We start from the raw sequence: 21,814 nt of genomic DNA on the forward strand, positions 1-21,814 counted from the left end.
TAGTGTTCTTAGGGTACATTCACACGGGCGGGGAGTTTCCCGCTAGGAGTTTTAGCTGCGGCGGAAAATTTTGCCACAGCTCAAACTTGAAGCAGGAAACTCACTGTAAACCCTCCCGTACATTCACTTGGGGGGGGGGGGGGGTGCAAACCTCCAGCTTTTTCAAAACTACAACTCCCAGCATGCACTGACAGACCGTGCATGCTGGGAGTTGTACTCTTGCAACGGCTGGAGGCACACTGGTTGGAAAACCTTCAGTTTGGTTGGCAAATACTGAGTTAACAACCTAACTGAAGGTTTTCCAACCAAACTCAGTATTTTCCAACCAAACGTGTGCCTCCAGCTGTTGCAAAAGTACAACTCCCAGCATGTACTGATCGCCGTAGGACATGCTGGGAGATGTAGTTATGCAACAGCTGGAGGTACGAAACTACAACTCCCAGCATGCCGAGACTGCTTTTAGCTGTGTGGGCATGCTGGGAGTTATAGTTTTGCAAGATCTGAAGGGCCACAGTTTAGAGACCACTGCACAGTGATCTCCAAACTGTAGCCCTCCAGCTGTTGCAAAATTACAAATCCCAGCATGCCCAAACGGCAAACAGCTTTGCAACATCTGGAGGGCTACAGTTTAGAGACCATTGTATAGTGTTCTTCAAACTGTAGCCCTCCAGATGTTGCTAGGCAACAGCTCCCTGGTTTCCGTATGATAGCCTCATCGCCGTTCTGTGCCGCGCCTTGCCGATGGTAAGTGGACCTCCTTCTTCGGTCACCGCTGGTTCCCCTGCTCTGCTTGGACTACAGTGGGTGGGCAGAGTGGGGGAACTGATCTTTAACCCTCCTTCCCCGATCTACTATTGGTTGGTCACTTCTTACCTACCAATAGCAGGGATAGGAGGGGTGGCACCCCTGCCACCTAACTCTTATCCCTTCAGGGGGATTGTGGTTGTCTTGGACAACCCTGATCCCCCTTATTTTCCGGGTTACCGTAGACCCATATGTCCTGGAATCGCTGGTGTGAATGCGAGTGAACCCGCTTTGCAGAGCTTGTCCTCTGTGCCCAGAGCCATGGCCTATCTGACAGGCAGGGAGCTGCACTGAGCTCGTCACGTGCTCAGCCAGCGCTCTGCGATTTCGGACTCGCTGCCAGGCCAGCGTGAGTCCGAAATCAATGCAAAAGCTTGTGGCCAGGGACTCCTAGGGAGACCCCTAGTGGTCACATTTTCAAAATGAAAATACACATAAAAGGAAGCTTATTTATTTATAATATCCTATTAGTTGTTCTATATACAATCAGCTATAACATATCAAAAATTTTGACAGGTACTCTTTAACATTGTCGTCTTAAAGCTAAAGCTGTGTGGTGGTTAATGCTAATATAAGAAGTGCTGTGTCTTGCATACCAAGTAGAATATATTTAGTAAGTGGTTATGCTTATTTTACATTGCGCCTCCTGAAGATGTTACCACGAAGACGTGTTCTGGTCAGACTGCTCATTTTTCATAGTAATAGGTACTCTTAAAACGTGATAACCTTGCACTGGTATGACCTGTGCATAGCCCCATTTTATAGTCCTTAGTCACAGTTTGACTTGCCGTTATTAAAGAAATACACAAATACTGCTTCACTCCGTCTAATGGATTTAGAAGTAAAAAAAAAACTGAAGCGTTATCACTTAACTTTTATTTTTTTTAAATTATTATTATTATTATTCACAGGCTCTTAGTAGAAAAAAATAATTATTGTTATAGGTAAAGGTGCCCTTACCTCAGTTTTTACTTTTTAAGTGTCTGTTCAGATGTTCTTGCTCATAATCTAGCAGTGCCTCTGCTTACCTATTTTGCTAGCTCCCTTAGATCAGTGTTTGACAATCAGTGTCTCCACCTATTTCAAAACTACAACTATCAGCACGTTTGGGAATTGTAGTTTTGCAACAGCTGGAGACACACGGTTTCGTAAACACTGCCATAGATCTACATCTATCTATCTATCTATCGTAGACAGACATTCTTTTCAGTCCCACAAAATACATGTACACTGCTCCAAAAAAATAATGGTAACACTTAAACAACACAATGTAACTCCAAGTCAATGACACTTCTGTGAAATCACACTGTCCACTCAGGAAGCAACACTGATTGACAATCAATTTCACATGCTGTTGTGCAAATGGAACAGACAACAAGTGGAAATTATAGGCAATTAGCAAGACACCCCCAGTAAAGGAGTGGTTCTGCAGGGGGTGACCACAGACCACTTCTCAGTTCCTATGCTTCCTGGGTGATGTTTTGGTCCCTTTTGAATGCTGGCGGTGCTTGCACTCTAGTGGTAGCATGAGACAGTCTTATTAAGTATATTAGAAAAGTAACTCAAATAGGCTAATCTATAACCTATTTATTACAAATGACTCGTGCCATGTAAGGTACGGTATTTATTACTCTTTGTGAGTGTAAGATGAGACCAGCTGTGTCCAAAAGGTTCCAGGTTAAAGTGTTCGTATGGTTGAGCCAAGTTATTTGCCACATGTGGAGATTTGACTCCTCAAAAACCACATGGCGTTTTGCCACAGTCGCACTGTTAGCATATATTTTTTTTATTTAAAACTGTCTACCATTTGTAAAAACTCTGATAATATTCCCTTTTACATGCAGTGTTTTGCCTGCTTATTGTATATGTATTGTAAATATAAATATATAATACATTTTTGTTTTCAAAATATTCTATTGAAAAGCAGAATGCAGAAAGGATGTTGCCATCTATGTTAATAGAGGCTTGTGTATCAGGAAATGGCTTCTCCATGGCTTATTTCAGGGTGTCTTATTACAGCTGGGGGAGGTACAGTAGTTTACATGTCTTGGATACTATCCTTAAGCAGAATTTATTTTATTACTGTTACTTAATAAAACAAAACAAAAAAAAAACCTATGGTTGCAAACTCTTGACTCCTAGGTCTGGGTTTGCTGCTGCTTGCTTTGAGACTGGGAGGTGCAGCCAGAACTGTATCCTGTGGACTAAAGGAAACACAGGAATGTGTATGTGGCTTGTTCCAGCCGGGCTGCCGAGCACTGGCTGTGGTGGGCTGTAGTCCAGCTTCATTCTCATAGCTAGAAGCAGTCCTGTTTTATCAGTCAGTGGCACTTTGCTTTCTGTAGAGAAGTTCTTCTCCAGTGTTAGAAGCCAGAAAATGTTGACACACACATTAGGCAATTGGAGCTAGAAGTTGCATTTTAGTAAATTTCTCCCGATCTGTTTCTATGAAGCACAATTCTGTATGCTATTGTTTTTATAATCTGAAGGTGATATGACAATATGATAAATTCTATTATTCTTGGGTGTTTCTTTGTTTGCATGAAGACTCCCCAACCCCTTTTGCTAATTTACACACCTCCCACTAAAGCTGATGGGAGTTACACAAAACAGGTAAGGCTATATTCACGTGGTGGATTGTCTACACGGAACATTTCTGTGCAGACATTTCAGACAGCGGAGCTCCAGCACAACATGCCGGCGCTGGGATCAATTGGAAATCCGCCATCTCATAGACTGCAGTGCGTTTCCCTGCGGACTCCACAAAAAGTATAGACATGTCTGGTCTTTCTGAATTGGAATCTGAATTTCCGTACCAGAAACATGTGTGAAAATTCTGCCATGCGAATAGTGCAGTAGAATCCCATTGAAATCAATGGGACTCTGCTGCTGCGGAATGTCTGTACAGAATTCTTCTGTGGAAATCCACGTGGAAATTCCATCATGTGAACATAGCCTCAGACAAATGGGATCGGTCTATTTTATTTTTATTTTTTTCTTCTTCCCCCTTCACTCCTAACATTATAACAGAATTTTAAAAAAATTACCCGGATGAGGCCCTAAGTCTTATGTTTGTTCTTATGAGGGTTATAGGGCAATTGAATAAGCAATTACTGTTGGATGTATTCTGTAATATCTAATTTTCCTCCTAATGTCCCCATTAGGTATACGTGTGGGAAAACACAACTCTTAGAAGCATGGTTGAAGCACAGGCATTCATTCTGCACACAGAAGTACTGGCGGTGATAACTGGTAAAGTCTCTAGTTCTGTCATATTCTCTTTCCTTGTATCTCATTTTCCTTCCTTCTCCCTGTCTGTCTTTCTCTTCATCTACTGTTCTTAGATGCAATTGCATTGAATAAAATGTAACATTGCTGAAATAGCATTAAATAATAGTCCACTAGTACACAAGTATTCCGAATATAGCCACCTTAGTGTAAAATGGGCTCATACTGTATATTCCTGTGTGCCTTTTATCTTATGTAAAGGCATTGTGTATTTGATATTTAAAATTTTATTTATATATATATATTTTTTTCTCATGGATTCCATGATGGAGATAAGAAGTTTACTTTAGGGAAATTTTTCCAAAAACTAATTTAAGAAACTAAACATTTTAAATGCCCACTGTCATTAAGACATTTGACATTTTCTAGCAACATGTCAAAAGTTTTGATCAATGTAGGTCTAAGTGTTCAGACCAATCAGGAGAGCGTTTCAGTGGAGGTCTGTGCTCAGCCCTCTCCTGGCTCAATGTCATGTGATTGAGACACACTTTAAGTGTAAGTCTATGAGTGTGTCTCGGTCACGTGACAGAGCAAGGTGAGGATTGCACGGGAGCGCAGACGTCTCCTGGCTCATTCTTCTGATGAGTGGAGGGCTGAACACTCTCCAACCCTGGGGGAGAACATGAGTAGAGGAAGTGAAATGCTGGATTGAGTGTTGTACAAACATGGAAGAAGTTCCATGGCATTCACTATTATTTCTGATTAATGTAATGGCTCCTAGGAGGGATAGATGTACCGTAATTGAAAATACTTGTGAAGTTCTATAAAGATATGTTATACTAGACACAGTTCCCTTCAGATTACAGTACAGTTGGAATAGTTGTTACATTTGTTTGGAGATTTTTTGGCTTTATACCCTGACTGTGTACAACAGATTTGTGCCTATGGCAAGGTTCACACTACTAAATTTCCTTCCAAATTCGGCATGGATTCCGCCTTAAGATTGAGCGCGCTCATTCTTTTGGCAATGGGGATTTAGCAAACCTGTACAGATGAAAAGTGGAATGGTTATCCATAGGAACCCATCAGATTGCTTCTTTTGATTTTGGGGCCTTTTTGAAAATGGAAGAAGCCATCTGATTGCTCTGGGTAACTGGTGAACTTTTGATAAATTTCCCCAATTGTCCCATAAAATATCAAGTAAAAGGTCAAAAATAGCCATGAGGCAGTTCATTTTTACATGCATCAATTATTTTTAAAGCTGTAATATTAACCCCCAAAGGACACAGCCCATTTTGGCTTTGAGGTCAGAGCCAGTTTGGATTTTCATGTACTACCTGCTTGCATCATAGTGGGATGCCAGACATCACAGCCAGATGTCACAGATCTGAGTGATATCTGGCATTAACTCTTTAGACGCTGGGATCAAAGTTTCTTTGCGTCTGTAATGCATGAAAACTAACCCCCTAGCTCATTGGGACACTCATGGTGAAATCATAAGGGTTCCGATCAGCCAAGAGGATGGGCTGTCTCCATCCCATCTGATTGGCGCTCCAGTGTATGTAATGAGAAGATTCTATGTAATAGTCCCCTATGGGGAAAATATAGAATAAAAATGAAGAAAAGTTTAAATGTGAATGAGCCCCTCCCCTAGGAAAAGTTAGAATCACCCCTCTCTTCCCTTTAATAAAAAATAAAATACAATATATAAACAGAAATAAACATCTGTGGTATCATCACAGAAGTAAATGTCCGAGCTGTAAAAATATAACATTAGACAACTTGGCATATACGTTTGCGTGAATTCTATTTGGGGTTTAAATTTTTTTTTTTTTTTAAAGCCTGTGAAGTGTTTTTTCATTTCTTCTTTCTTCCTTTTAGAAAATTTCAATTCCAAAAATGACTAAATTGAATCTGCCAATATGAAGGCTTGTGTGTGCAGGAGCTGAGCTGCTAATGGCTGTTCAGATCCTGCTGGTATTTTCTGCTGAGTTAAAGCGCAACTGTCATGAAATCCGGGTTATATAACCTACACACAGCCTTTGTACTTTGCATTGTTTTTACCTTATTTCTGACTGCTTTGATCACCCCCAAAAAAATGCTTTTGGTCGCAGCCACGCAGTCGGATAGGCATGGCGCGAGGTACGTTATGCCCCGCCGCCACCACACCCACCCCTGTACTTCAGCACTGGGACCGCTGTGTGATTGACAAGCTAACAAGTGCTGCAGCGTATGGTATCCAGGCAAGCACTCACTCCTGCGGCCTGCCTCCTCAGAGTACCTGTGCAGTACTAGAGGCAGAGATCGCACGTCCTCTCAGCCTCTAGTAACGGGGACTGTCCTGCGTGCCTTTTCAGGAGAGTGGAAAGAAGCAAGAGGATAGAAGACACTGAGTACAGTACATAAATTATAGAAGGTGCATACCTGAATAAACTTGCTTTTGGCTCGCACGTTAGCTGAGCTGAGGGGCACATGCACTGGGACCTGTGTATCAATCACACAGCGGTCCCAGTGCTGATGTACAGGGGTGGGCGTGGTGGCAGTGGGACATACCTCGCACCATGCCTATCCGACTGTGTGTGGCTGTGATCAAAAGCATTTTTGGGGGGTGATAAAGCCGGCAGAAATAAGGTAAAAACGGTACAATGGCTGTATGTAGGTTATATAGCCCGGAGTTGATGACAGTTGCGCTTGAAGTAGCCTGAGCTGCTTCTTACAGTGTATGGTCACAGAGCTGTTACAACGAGGGAGTGCATACCAAGGAGGCCTGGACAAATTCTACTAAAGAGCTTTGTGTTTAGATTTTTCCAGGAAACCTTTCCAGTGTATAATATAGCTTTCTAATGTTACTACAAAGGAAGTTACAAATCAGAGGTTGTCAAGCTTATATTGTCCAGCTGGATTGAGGTATGATGTACATTAAGATACATATGGATGCATGACTGATGTAAGTGAAAGCTCAATTTGCTCCTCATCTTATAAAATGCTGACATTTTTCATTGTTAATATTTGTGTATTTAAATATACAACAAAAATAGAAACATAGCCGCACATCCACAATTTGTATTTTGATCTACTTGCCTCCCAGCTTAATTTAACAGATTGTTAGTTTACATATTGATCAAAAAGTACAAGCCCACTCGCCACGTTAAGGCCCCTATAGCCATGACAGCACCCCTAGATTGTGGTGCTTAATTGAATAAAAGAATGTGCATGTTCTGCCAGAGCTAGGACCACCCAGAAATGTGCTGTCAACAATAAAACTTGTTCATTGTTTGGCTCCCTCGAACCCCCCCCCCCCCCAATTAGTCTCGTGCAGTGTCCCATGATCACCCAGATCTGTAGTAATCATGACTGATGCAAACCTTGGGGTTGGAAATTGTCGAGCGACTTAAAGGAAAACGGCAAAAATTAACAATCGACCCAACCCCCCGTGGATAAGGGGATACGTCAACCTCAGCCGGAGTTCTATTTTTAATAACCATCTTGATGGCCAGCAGTAAAGACTTCGGCCATGTGTGTGAGGGATAGAAAAGACCCTCTCTCTGTGGTTATTTATTTTTTATATCTATTTATATATATTTTTTTGGTTTATAAGCCATGATTTCTATAAAAAGAGAGACATTTTTATGAAGTTTATTAGAAAGGTTTTGCCAAGATATACAACATTGCTGTGGTCCTGATCAGCACCCTGAATTAATGACTCATTTTTACCACTTTTAGATGCCTCAGTCAACTTTGATCACAGCGTCTAAAGGGTTAAAGGAGAACTCCGGAATATAAAAATCGTCCCCCATACTGTCGGCAGTTAAAAAAATAGATGTACATACCTTCCTCCGCTCCCCCGGGGCCTCCGGAAACTGACTCCGGTCTCCGCTGTGATCCTCTTCCAGGTTGCCGGTGGTTGGCGAGTCATACTGCGCTTAGCCAATCACCAGCCGCAGCGAAGTCCGACTCGGCCGGCGATAGGCTAAGTGGCAGTGTGAGAACGCTTCAGGACACAAAATTCTTCACTACACCGGCACCTGCTGCCTGGGCCGAAAACGTCACACTGCCGCTCAACCTATCGCCGGCCGAGTCGGGACTTCACTGTGGCTGGTGATTGGCTGAGCACAGTAAGACTCTCCGACCACCAGCAACCAGGAAGAGGATCGTGGCGGAGACCGGAGCCGGTTACCGGAGGCCCCGGGGGAGCGGAGGAAGGTATGTACATCTTTATTTTTTTACTGCCAGCAGTATGGGAGACAATTTTTATATTCTGGAGTTCTCCTTTAATGCCAGATATCTGCATGATTGGCAACATCCAGCATTAGCCATGGGTCCTAGTTGCCAAGATCAGGCAGGACCCACCATATACAAAGAGCACTCGGCTCCAGAGCGTGATTCATACGCTGGGAGCACACACTGGATGTAAATGTACGTCCTGTGTTCTTAAGGGTTAAACAACCTTTTTTTTTTAATGAATACATGCACGCATATAGGCGTGACAGTATATGCAGGTTTGTATTTTGAGCTTCAGTAAAGGCTTGTCTGTTCTATCAACTGGTTGGGGTCTAAACAACCAGACCGTGACAGATTAAAACCTTTCACAGGTCTTTGAAATCTCAAAGGTTTTTTACTTCTTAGTTTTTAATTTACAGGGGCATATTAAAAGAGTAGTATAGTGAAAGATAACTTATTCCCTATCCAAAGGATAGGGCAGAGGTCGGCAACTTGCCATGATTGGCATGTGGAGTGCATTTGGGTGGCATGTGAGGGAGCGCTGACTGGGAGACAAAGTATCACATTTTTTTCAGAATGTCGCTGCACTGGCTGCTGGTATGGGACGTCACTAGCCAGTGTGTCCCTCCCTTTCCCTGCCCGATGCCCACAATAGGGGATTGGAGCAGCTGGCAGCACACATTACTGGGATTTACTTATGGGGGCTGTGTATGTGTGTATTGGGGGCTGTGTGCGCATGTGGAGGTGCAGGAAACGGGCATTATTATGGGAGTCAATATGGATGGAGAGTTTGCATAGAGGTAGGGATCCTGCTGGAAATAGGAGCCTTATATGTGTGTCTGACAAATCATAGCTAGGAGAAGTCTTTGTGGAGGTCTAGGCCAGATGGAGAAGAAAAGGAAACGTGAATGACTCCATTCTGGGGTTTGTATTATGCAGTGAGGTGTGATTCTGGGGGTCAATATTCTGGAGTGGGTGTTATTCTGGGGTCTGTATTATGCATGAGGGGGGATAATACTCGGGTCTGTATTATGCAGGGGGGTAATTTTGGGGTCTGTATTACACATGGGGATGGTGGTACTAGGGTCAGTATAAAAAACATGTTTTGGCTGCTGTGTGCAATCCACATTTCTGTGTATTGCCCTCACTGTAAAATCCTGAAAAAAACCTCAGTGACAAGACTCCCCACCCACAATATACCACAGCCATAAGCCACACCCACGTATTTACGGCACACGAAGCAGCTTAGAAATTTTTGTTGGCACTCTGCTACCGAAAGGTTGCCTACCCCTGACATAGGGGATAAGTTATAGATTGCGGTGGTCCGACCACTGGCACCCCAGCAATCTCATAGGGGCCTCGGCAGTCTGCTGGAAGGGTGCATGTCAGCCGCGGCTTCCTGCAGGGGTTGGAATGTCCGCTTCTTGCAGCCTTCCATGGCCCCGTACCGGAGATCGCAGGGGTATGCCAGCAGTCAGACGCCCCACGATCTGTAACGTATCCCCTATCCAAAGGATAGGGTTACTTCATTTTAAGTAACTTTTCACTGCACTGCTCCTTTAAGTTTTGGGCAGCTTGCTTAATTGCACAGTAACAAATAGTAATAGTAAGAACTATGCTTAAAGCGGTAGTCAATAAAAACACCTTTGTCCATACAAAAATGCCTAGACTTCTATGCAGAGAAAAGGATGGATTGGCCGGCAGGGAGTGGAGCACAGTTTGGCCCCTCTACCTGGCTTGTATCTCAAGTTCGCTGCAGGTCTTGGGAGTAAGGGTCATGCTCGGCAGGTCCCAGCTGCTGATAGCAGCCAGGGACCCGCCGGTAATTGGCCGACATCCGCGATCGCGTGGATGTCCGCCATTAACCCCTCAGATGCCGTGATCACTAAAATGGATAATTGGATCGCCCGCAACGCTGCTGCAGCGATCCGGTCATCCAGAACAGCAGACAGAGGTCCCGTCACCTGCCTCCGCTGCCTTCCATGGGTCTTCTGCTCTGGTCTGCGATCGAGCAGACCAGAGCATAAGATGACCGATATCACTGATCACTGCTATGCCCTATGCATGACTCAACCTGAATTGACACCAATATATGGAGGGAATTTGTATAAATGTATTCACTTATTGATCACTCACAAGGGGTGATCCAATAAACTCTTAATTTCCCATATATCCCTAAATAACTTTATTAATCTTAATATCACCACAAAAACAAAAGGGTTAAAAATTAGGCGCTAACTTCTCCATGTGATTGTCTATTTAGTACACTTCTACATTATTCTCTAATGGTACATTCACAACGAGAATTTCCACCTGGAAACTCAAATTTGGCGTACTGTACTAATACAAATCACCACTGACAATGCGGATTTGTCGCCCCCATTGACGGCAATGCAGGTCACAAAATTCTACAGAATAAACCTGTTCATTCTCTCTGCGGAAACTAATTCCATTCTGAATTTGGAATTGTGCAATGGAAATTCCATTGTCAGCAATGGGAAGCTACTGCAAGAAAGTTTGTCCGTGTGAACTGACCCTAAGGTTTTGTTTACACATATATAATCCACTGCTGAAAATCCGCAGTCCTGCTGGAAACCCATTAAAGTCAAACCACACTAGATTATGTACATGTAAATGAACCCTAGTAGCCCATGTTGCACTAGAAAACTAAAAAGCGTGATGACTGCGCTTTACCAGCCTTGATCTTGACTTGGAAAGTATAAGCCATTGTAAATGTGCCTTCTGGAGTACAGCGTGTCTTCAGAAGTACAGGTAGCATGACGGCCTCGGTAATGAAAATGTCAAAGAAGGATCACAACACTCTACAGAATTGTTGAGGGTTTTCAGTACAGTTTCTGCTTCTGCCCCTTGAATCCCTTTTTAAAGGGGTATTCCAGGTTTATACATTTTATCCCCTATCCAAAGAATTGGAGATATGTATGATCGCAGGGGTCCCGCCACTGGGGACCCCCACAATATCTGTTCAGCCCCCTGCATTCTGTGCTGGGGACGTGACATCACGGTCACACCTCCCCTTGTGACACCACACCCCCTCCATACAGGTCTATGGGAGGGGGTGGGATGGCAGTCACGCCCCCTCCCATAGACATAAATGGAGGGGGCATGACGTGATGTCACGTCCCCGTCTCGAAAGCAGCACCCAGCACGGAATGCAGGGGTCCCCAGCAGTAGGACCCCTGCGATCATACATCTTATCCCCTATCCTTTGTATAGGGGATAAGATGTATAAACCTGGAATACCCCTTTAATCTGTCATGGTCTCCAACCCCTGGACCCCAACCAATCCAAACTTCTGACATGTCAAGTGACAAGTATTTTAATGATGGACCCCACTAATCCAACATGAAAGGAGACACAAGTATATAGAGAAGTGACAAAAAAATTTAACCAAAAAAAAAACAAATTACAATCTGAAACTAGAAACAGATTAGAAAAAATGATCAGGTATCTGGGGTCTGTTAGGGTTTCATTATTTTCACGAGTATTAGAACCGGTCAGTATTCTTAGGATCCGTTTTGAATATAGTTTTAGGGTGTCCCATTATAAACGGAAGCTAAGCCTTAGTTGTGAGGTAGAAGCAAGCTTGTGAAAAGCGCTAAAGGGTTAATATATAGCTGCATCAGCACATGACCATTCTTACTTCCGGCTCAGCTAGGATGAGCAGGCAAACATTGTATGGATTAGCCTTTGTTTAGCCAATAACAAACTCCATGTGACAGTCAGGAATGCTGCAGCTAGGGGAGAGGATGAGGACTTCAGGCGCCTTCTAGACTCTTATCCAAGCAATGAAAACTAAGGCTATAGTCTCTGTAAATCTCTGAAGGATTTTTCATTGGGTTTGAGGGGGTGTAGATTATACATTTCTGCTAGATTTGTCTCCTCTTTATCCTCATTCACACTGTCAGGAGGAAAAACTAGTCCAGAGCCTTCAGAAAGGAAAGGGCTGTTCTGCAGTGCCATTGTGCTGGATTTCCAGCAGTCTCTCATTTTAGTAATGTGCTGGAGTGACGCCAGTGATTGCCGTCAGCACTATGGCACTGCATTGTAGGAGCATCTTGCTTTAGCTATCCTGGTTATGCTGTGTACAGTGTTAATGGTGAGGCAGCTTTTTGCTCAGGGCTGCCTTACAAGTGAATGTATTCTAAAAGTAACCGTGGCCAACCCAAAAAATCTGATTGCATTATCAGTAAATAGTTTAGGGTGCCCTGATCACACACTTTTAGTTTCTTGATGCTCTCCTGATCCGGAGAAGGATTTATAGTTTGTGTGACAATTCAGGGGATCAGTCAGATGGGCGTGAGCTTAATTTTAATGAAATTGGAGATAAGTGGGAATGTGTTTTAGACATACATGCCCGTCAGTGTAAAACATACACACCCCCTGACACTGTGATTCCTCCTAATATCACCTGATATTCGCTCTAATATTAAAATTGGGTTTGCAAATGAGTAGATTTCACACTGCAAAGTTATTGTAGTTTTTGATCTCCCCATGAAAAATTGTGTGTTTTATGACTTGTTGCATTCATATAGGCAGGATTTAGGGTAGTTAAAGGTTGTTTAGTCAACTGGTGCCAGAAAGTTACAGGCTAGTAAATTACTTCTATTTAAAAATCTTAATCCTTCCAGTACTTATCAGCTGCTGTATACTACAGAGGAAGATCTTTTCATTTTGAATTTCCTTTCTATCTGACCACAAGTGCTCTTTGCTGACACCTTTGTCAATTTTAGCAGGAGCAAATCCCCATAGCAAACCTCTCCTGCTCCGGTCAGTTGCTGACATGGACAGAGGTGTCAGCAGAGAGCACTGTGGTCAGACTGAAAAGAACTATACAAAAAGAAAATAATTTCCTCTGTAGTATACAGCGGCTGATAAGTACTGAATGGCATAAGATTTTTTTAATAGAAGTAATTTACAAATCTGTTAAACTTTCTGGCACCAGTTGATATAAAAAAAAAAAATTTTCAAGTGGAGTATCCCTTTAAACAGTGATTCTGAAGTGGTGAACACCTAAAGTGGGAACCCCCTTCCAAATGGGTTATATTCCTAATGTAGGGTTTGAAAGGAGAGAGAGAAAAAAAACACAAGGGGGCGCTCCCTGTAGAGGTATATTCACTGGCGTGCATCCTCCTCCACACCAAAGTGATATACCGACCTTAGTAGTAGCTGCACCAAAAAGTGCAACAGTGGTAATGGCAGAGATGATTATAGGTGCTGGCTGCTGTGCTCTGACCGGTATTGGGATCCATGGTTGGAGGCCGATATATAATGATAGGGGGTCAGTGGGGTAAAAAAAAAAATATTGGGAGGCGCTGCAAAGATAGTTGGGTAATGAGGCAGCACAGAACGAATACTTTTTATTTTTTTATTTTAGAACTTTTTTTTTTGTAATAAAACTGTAGGACAACGAATACTTTTTATAATGGGGACAACGTGTTTCGGCATTCACTAACGACTTACTCAGGTCCACCCAGGTTCAGGAAATTGCTGTGTGCTGGGCTGCTGGTCTGGACATCCTGTCGGGTGGCTGTGCTGCTGCGGTTTGTCAGTATAACCCTGTCTAATGCAGTGTTTTACTGGGTCTTTTCAACTAATCTTCTGTAGCTTCTCTATGTTGCAGTTAGTAGCTGAGGGTCCTAAGTGAAGGAACTCTAAAATAACTTTAAAAAAATTCTACATTCAGATATATGTACTTAAAACTGAAACGCCGGTTTTGACACTGCGAGAAATCTGCTGGGCAGTTGGTAATAGTCTGCGTATGTGCTAGAAGCAGACACACAGGGCTTTCCTCACCGCAGCCCTGTGTGTGTAGTAGGGTTCAGAGGTAGGTCATGTGTCTGTTCTTAGTGCACTCAGACCGCCTCCGGACCTTACTGCACACACAGGGCTGCGGCCAGGAAAGCCCTGTGTCTGCTCCTACACAATGTATTTCCCCCTGCTTAGCAGATGTTTTGCCGAGTAAAATACGCTGCGTATGTGCTGTGTGTGACCCTAATGTTGGGGTGTATTCACACACACCGGATCTGCAATTGCAGTTCTGCAGTTTCAAAATTTCTAGTTGTGTATCCACAATTGGGGATTTTACAACTTCAAATGCGCAGAGGAACCGGTGTGTAAATACACCCTTATGACACATTCACACAAGCGTATTTTGTTTCGCAGCTGCAGACAGCCGGCTGAGAGCCCGCCCCTTTAAACTATCAGTGGGAAATCTGCTGCGAGTTTGAAACAAAATACGCTTGTGTGAACGAGCCCTTATGGTACTTTCACACAGGGGTTTTTTGTTGCTTATTTGCTGCTGCTGACTTTTCTATGCAATGAAGTCAATGGGTTGGAAAACCTGCAGCAGAATAGGCACATATGAACTTACGCTATAGGGGTTATCTAGTAATAGAAAAGCAGAGCTGATTTATTCTAAACACCACCCCCACCCATCATCAGTTTGTGTGTGGTATTACAACCTGGCTCTATTCTCTACAATGGAACTGAGCTGCAATACTACAGAAAACCTTTGGACAAGAGGTGGGGTTGTTTTTGGAAGAAATCTGCTCTACTTGTCTAATCCTGAATAAGCCCATTAAATGTTATATACAGTATAATTTTCCACTTGCAGATTCTTTAATCCACACAATTTCAATTTGTGATGCTGAATGGGTAAGGGTTTTCATGGAGTTTTGTAACAGCAGAAAACCCTGTGTGAATAAGGTCTTAGTCCATAATCATGTGCTAAGGATTCCATCAGGATTCAACCTAAAACCTGACAACATTTAGCATTTAATACATGTTATAATTCCCACTTTATGTGAAATTGGGCTGATCTGTGAGCTGGTCAACTGGCTAGTCCAGTGTTTCCCAACCAAGACATGCTGGGAGTTGTAGTTTTGCAACACCTGGAGGCACCTTGGTTGGGAAACACTTGGCTAGTCTGTGGCAGAAATCCCATTTTTTTTTTTTTTTTCATCTGTAGATTTCTGCTTCAGACTATCTAGAATATGTTTTGTCAAATCTTTGGATTAAAACTGGAATTTTTAGATTTATAAAAAAATAAATAAAAAATCTTGGGCAATCAGAATAATATGGGGAATGGGAGGACTACAGTACCCAGAAAGATTCAGAATTAGGGTTATTTAGTTTAGAAAAAAGAAGGCTTGGGGGAGACCGAATAACTATGTATAAAAATATCAGGGGACCGTACAGAGATCTCTCCCATGATCTATTTATACCCAGGACTGTATCTATAACAAGGGGGCATCCTCTACGTTTACAGGACAGAAGGTTTCTACACCAGCACAGACAGGGGTTCTTTACTGTATGAGCAGTGAGACTGTGGAATTCTCTGCCAGAGGAGGTGGTCATGGTGAACTCTGTAAAATAATTTAAAAGGGGTCTGGATGCATTTTTTGGAGAATAACATTACAGTTTATGGATTCTAGATCTTTAGGGACAGAACATTGATCCAGGGATTTATTCTGCAGCCATATTTGGAGTCGGGAAGGAATTTTTACCTCTAGAATTATTATTTTTTATTTTCTTCCCTTCCTCTGGATCAACTCAGTAGGGACTCAGGGTTATAGGTTGAACTTGATGGACTCTGGTCTTTTTTTCTACCTTATGAACTACAGCCAGGTCCATAAATATTGGGACATCTACACAATTGTAAGATTATTGGCTCTATACACCACCACAATGGATTTGAAATTATGCGATCAAGATGTGCTTTAAAAGGATACTCTGGTGGAAAACTTTTTTTTTTTTTTTTTTTTTTAATCAAATGGTGCCAGAAAGTTAAACAGATTTGTAAATTACTTCTATGTAAATAAAAATAAATAAATAATAATAATCTTCCTTCCAGTACTTATTAGCTGCTGAATACTACATAGGAAATTCTTTTCTTTTTGGGACACAGTGCTCTCTGCTGACATCTCTGTCCATTTTAGGAACTGTCCAGAGCAGCATATGTTTGCTATGGGGATTTTCTCCTACTCTGGACAGTTCTTAAAATGCAGATGTCAGCAGAGAGCACTGAGCTTGTGATATCAGCTGAGAGCTCTGTGTTCCAAAAATTAAAGCATTTCCTCTGTAGTATTCAGCAGCTAATAAGTACTGGAAGGATTAAGATTTTTTTTACATAGAAGTAATTTACAAATCTGTTTTATCTTTCTGGCACCAGTTGTTTAAAAAAATAAAAAAACTTTTCCACCGGTGTACCCCTTTAAAGCACATCTTGTTCGCTTCATTTCAAATCCATTGTGGTGGTGTATAGAGCCAATAATGTTGGAATTGTGTCGATGTCCCAATATTTATGGACCTGACTGTATGTTACGATGCTTGTAAAGATAGAAAAGGTGTGCAGGAAACTTGAGCGTGAAGATCCTACAAACATATGCTAGGAATCCATGGCATTTCTGATGTTTGTGCAGAGGAGAGTGGCTGTGTCTGCTGCGTGTGTTTGCCCCTGGCCATGGAAGCAAAATACTGGATGGATGCCGGTTGTAGTGTTACCTTATCAGGTTAGGAATGTGACAGGATGGCTGGTTTACGTGCGGCTACAGCTTTTGTACTACAGTCACTGCATCATTTTTCAGGTTTGACTACTACTTGGTGTTTTCTGACTTAGGTTGGGTTCACACCACGTTTTTGCAATACAGTTTCCTTATCAGGTTTTTGATTTAAAACAAAAATTCTAAACCTGACTAAACTGTATCAAAATGTGTGTATAAATTTTAATCCGTATACAGTTGAAAACTGTATACGGTTTGAAAAATGTCTGGCTGCATCAGTTTTTCTATACGGTTTTCTGACCAGACCTAGAACCGTGGTATACCACGGTTTTAGGTCCGGTCAGAAAACCGTATACGGGGCAGAAATGAGACAACCGGAGTCAGCGTTTGACTCTGGTCGGCTCATTGAAATGAATGGGGTTCGGGCCGGATCCGGCTGGGATACGGGAGCGGCAGGTTTTCACCCCTCCCAACCGGATCCAGCAACCGTCCACTCCAAACGTAGTGTGAAAGCACCCTAAGATGGCTTTTGTAGGTGTTCCATATTTAGACATACTATTTTAAGAGCCTAACTCATACTACTTGGCACAAGTCCCCTTGTTGCGTGCTTGGAGTGGTCAAAAGTGCAGAGGGTTCATGCAAGCCCATTTGGTACTTACTGACTTTTTCATATTTTAAAGGGAATGGGTCATCAGAAAATGACCTATTTTTTTGTTATACATTTTTAAGATTCTTTTAGCGGATGTTTGTTTCTAATACTCCATTTTACTCTGGATATTTATATATTTTTTTTTTTAACTAATTCTTGCAGTTTTCAGTTTTACCACTAAGGCTCCTTTTACATGGGGAGACTACTGTCCAATAGGAGTGATGATTGAGTGAGTAGATACTTTTTTCAGGAGTCTTCTCACAGGTAGGATTACAGTAAAAGGTGGTGTCAGTAGATAACACTGGTTCTACCACCATTCACAATAGCTAATGTTCACAGCTCTCCTTCTCCCCTTATCTGCACAGTAACCCGCACAGGGCTTTTATCCTGAAATCTTAATATTTTTGAAAACCTGTTCATCCTGAGTGTATGTTTTAAGCATAGGACTCTCTAGTTCTATATAATAATTTATACAGGTACCTGAAAAGAACATTATTATTAAAGGGAAACTGACACCTGCACTGAACCCAATACACAGGGTTAAAATGCTTTTTTTGAGAATGGGGGCAGATTTTGAAACTTTCTTCCTTCTATGCATTGACCCGATATGGCAGTATCTTCGGGTACAGTGTGCCAAAAAATGTGGTTGAACCAGATTAAAATGAGGTATCCTGATCTGGTTTGGTCCCGGAGATAGACCCCCCCTTAAAGGCCGACATTGCTAATATGTTAACCACCTACTTAATGCAACGGAGGCGGGTCCTGTCTGTCCTGCCTCCATTGCACAAAGCTTATGATTAACATATTGGATTTAGTGCTGGTTTGTGTGTTTATTTTTTAATTAATAAAAATTAACAAACAAACGAGTCCATGTCCCTGCGGTTTTTGTCTCATTGTCTTCCCCATCGGGAGTATGGGACATCCATAGTTGTATGAGGCACACTGAAAGCTGTTAACTAACCCAGAAGTATTTTCAGTGTTCTAAACCGCATATTTTCTGCAGTTCTGTACAGGTCATTTCAACAATAACAATGTATTACACAGAAAGTGGCTCCACACCCTTGTAATTATGTGTTACACACGATCTATCCAGGCTGGTTATTTAGTTGGCTGGCATTCAGGTTAGAGGAAACACGATCCTGGTCATGTGTACATTTACATAATACTGTACAGTCACATGCTGTTCATATACATAGACATCATGCTCTTACCGGCAGTAGAGGAGGAGATCATTAGATTTCCCTCCCCTCCTTTTGAACCCGTTTATTGAGACTCTCTTCACATCAGGTGAAGTCCCCAAACGTATGCAAGCAGCAATTTAAAATAAATAAAGGTAAAATGCTGACTGAGCTCAAAATGATGCCCTTGGCCTCTTTGGTGAGGTCCAGTTCTTGTGTTTGGATTTTTTTCTCAGCACATAGGTTCTGTATAAAGAAAAACTTGGTGTGAACAGAGCCTGAATTAAAACATTAAATCTGGCATAATTTAAACATTTTGGGTAAGCTTTGACTTCTTTCTGCTCTGTTAATGCTTGGCAGTTTAGTGTGTACTTCTGATGAGTGAGTGACAGGCTTCCTTTCTGTGAGCGTGCATTCGTTGAGAGGTCGTTACTAATTAGGACCGCCCACTGGACCCCTAAGGATATAAGGGGCAGCAAATGACATGACATATCTATATATCTTCTCCAATGTTCCTGATCTAGATCATGCTGCCTGGCTGTGTTTTTCAATGGGTTCCTTTTTAAGATGCAGGAAGCTGATGGCTCTTTTATTTATGGGGCTTTTTTATTTTTACCTTGGTCACTTTTGTTGGGTTTTCCTAGTGACAGACTCACTGGAAAAAAAAAAAAAAAAAGTACTTAAGTCTGGTGGAATGTAAAAGTGTCATTTTAATAAACTGGATATACGGCTTTCTCATTTCTGTATCCTTACTCATCTTTCATCCTTAGCAACGTCCGTATACAAGTGCATGTTTATCTAAGTTACAGGCATTACATAATATCAATTATTGGCTTTCATCCTGCAGGAAAACAGGCATCGTTCCCTTCTAATACGTGTCTATTTAGTCTTCTCCGTGTTAAAGGATTCCTTCCTACTTTTGGTTAAATGCAATCCCCTGACCTATTCCAAAATAGGTTTCTATTGTGGACTCAATAGTGTAGTTATCTGTTGAAATGTTGACTTTGTATACGTCTTTCTTTGTAGCAATATGAACCGTGAAGAACGGAACGTGCTGCGTATGAAAGAAAGAGAAAGGCGAAATCAAGAAATCCAGCAGGGCGAAGAGGCCTTTCCAACTACCTCTCCTCTCTTTGCTGAACCTTATAAAGTTGTAAGTGTGCTACATGGTAATAATATTTCTGCTTTGCCAGTGCAAGTCTTCATCTGCTGACTATGTACTTGTATTGCACTTCCTGCATGAGGCAGTTCCATTACAGGTGAATTGCCATAACCCTTTAGGAGGCTTGGCTTCTAAAGTGTTTTCAGGCATTGAATCGACATTGGATGCATCGCTTGTCACATACTTGGCTTGTGAATGTATTTTATGCATTCGCCAAACTCGACTCACTTATGTGGCTTCTGGAGTGAAAAATTATTGCAGGAAGAATCATTGGTTTATTACAATGGAGCCTTGGGCCATGTTCACTTGGGCAAAATCAACACTGATTCCAGGGCATAATCTGTGCTAAAATCATTGTCAATTCTGCCCAAATAGTGTCTTTGGCATTCCCTTTTAAATGGGAAACTGTACTTTAGTCTACACAGTGCAGCTTTTTACCATCTGGCTTTGAAAGGGGCTTGTCACTTATTGCTACATTTCTGCATTAATTTCACCCAGAAACTGCTTGAGGTAGAGGATGAAGTTTAGCTCCATTATAGGAGTCTAATTGTGTCTAAAACCACTGCAAAATCTGCCTTTGAATCCAAGGTAATGCGCAAATTTCTTATGTGGTTTCAGTGGCTTTTAAGTCTTTTTAATTATGTCCTGTGGATAGGGGATAAATGTCTGAGCACGGGGGCTCCAGCCGCTGGGACCCCCTGTGATCTCTCTCATAAAGGCCCCGGCTCAGCTCTGCTAGAGCTAGATTCGTACCCAGCACGTCAGCTGGTCGACACACCCTCTCCATTTATCTCTATTTGAGAGGCGTATACAGTGTTCTCTTGTCTCCTCCTCTCCCATGGGGAGGGGGCATGTTTTGACCAGCTGATGTACTATGTGCGAAATGTCACATACAGGAGCAGAGCCAGGGTCCCAGCGGTTAGACCCCTGTGGTCAAACATTTATCACCTATCCTGCAGATACATTTATTAACGCTGGACATCTTCTTTAATATCCCTATTAAGGTGCCCTTAGTACTTTATTGAAATTTAGGAAAGTAAACTCTATATTTTAGGAGTGTTCCCATCTCTACGATATGTCAACAATTTATGATCAGTGGGGCACTGTTTTCCTTATACAGCCATGCTCTGGGCCACTTAGCTGTGCAGGAAGCTGCAGCGAGCCCCATTCACTTAAATACACTGCTCAGAAAAATAAAGGTAACCCTAAGATAACACATCCTAGATCTGAATGAATGACCTAATCCTATGAAATACTTTCGTCTTTACATTGAATCGTTGAATGTGCTGACAACAAAATCGCACAAATTATCAATGGTAATCAAATTTATCACCCCATGGAGGTCTGGATATGGAGTCACACTCAAAATCAGTGGAAAACCTCACTACAGGCTGATCCAACTTTGATGTAATGTCCTTAAAACAAGTCAAAATGAGGCTCACTAAGTGTGTGTGGCCTCCACGTGCCCGTATGACCTCTTTTACAATGCCTGGGCATGCTCCTGATGAGATGGTCCTCCCAGACCTGGATTAAAGCATCTGCCAAATCCTAGACAGTCTGTGGTGCAAAGTGGCATTGGTAGATGGAGCAAGACATTATGTCCCACATGTGCCGTTCCCCAGGTCTGGGGAACGGGTCGGCAAGTCCACAGCATCAATGCCTTCCTCTTGCAGGAACTGCTGACGCACTCCAGCCACATGAGGTCTAGCATTGTCTTGCATTAGGAAGAACCCAGGGCAAACTGCACCAGCATATGGTCTCACAAGGGGTCTGAGGATCTCAACTCATTACCTAATGGCAGTCAGGCTATCTCTGGCAAGCACATGGAGGGCTGTGCGGCCCCCCCAAAGGTCCCCACACATTACTGACCCACCACCAAACCAGTCATACTGGAGGATGTTGCAGGCAGCAGAACGTTCTCCACGGCGTCTCCAGACTCTGTCACGTCTGTCACATGTGCTCAGTGTGAACCTGCTTTCATCTGTGAAGAGTACAGGGTGCCAGTGGCGAATTTGCCAATCTTGGTGTTCTCTGGCAAATGCCAAACATC

General features: G+C 42.5%; 1 protein-coding gene across 3 annotated transcripts in view; it reads left to right on the plus strand.

Annotated features, from left to right (window-relative positions):
- The window catches only part of AFF4 (ALF transcription elongation factor 4), a 101,387-nt gene that overhangs the window by 41,538 nt on the left and 38,035 nt on the right, over positions 1–21,814 (plus strand). The window contains exons 2-3 of one of the 3 annotated variants that reach the window (XM_056574939.1): positions 3,969–4,056; positions 19,629–19,755. In XM_056574939.1, the coding sequence (XP_056430914.1) occupies positions 19,633–19,755 (123 nt within the window). In that variant the 5' untranslated portion in view covers positions 3,969–4,056; positions 19,629–19,632. Of the gene's footprint in view, positions 1–3,968; positions 4,057–19,628; positions 19,756–21,814 lie in introns of those variants that run through there. The other 2 variants (XM_056574941.1, XM_056574940.1) reach the window with 2 other exon arrangements.

The sequence above is a fragment of the Hyla sarda genome, chromosome 4 (genome assembly GCF_029499605.1).
Source record: "Hyla sarda isolate aHylSar1 chromosome 4, aHylSar1.hap1, whole genome shotgun sequence".
Lineage (NCBI taxonomy): Eukaryota > Metazoa > Chordata > Amphibia > Anura > Hylidae > Hyla > Hyla sarda.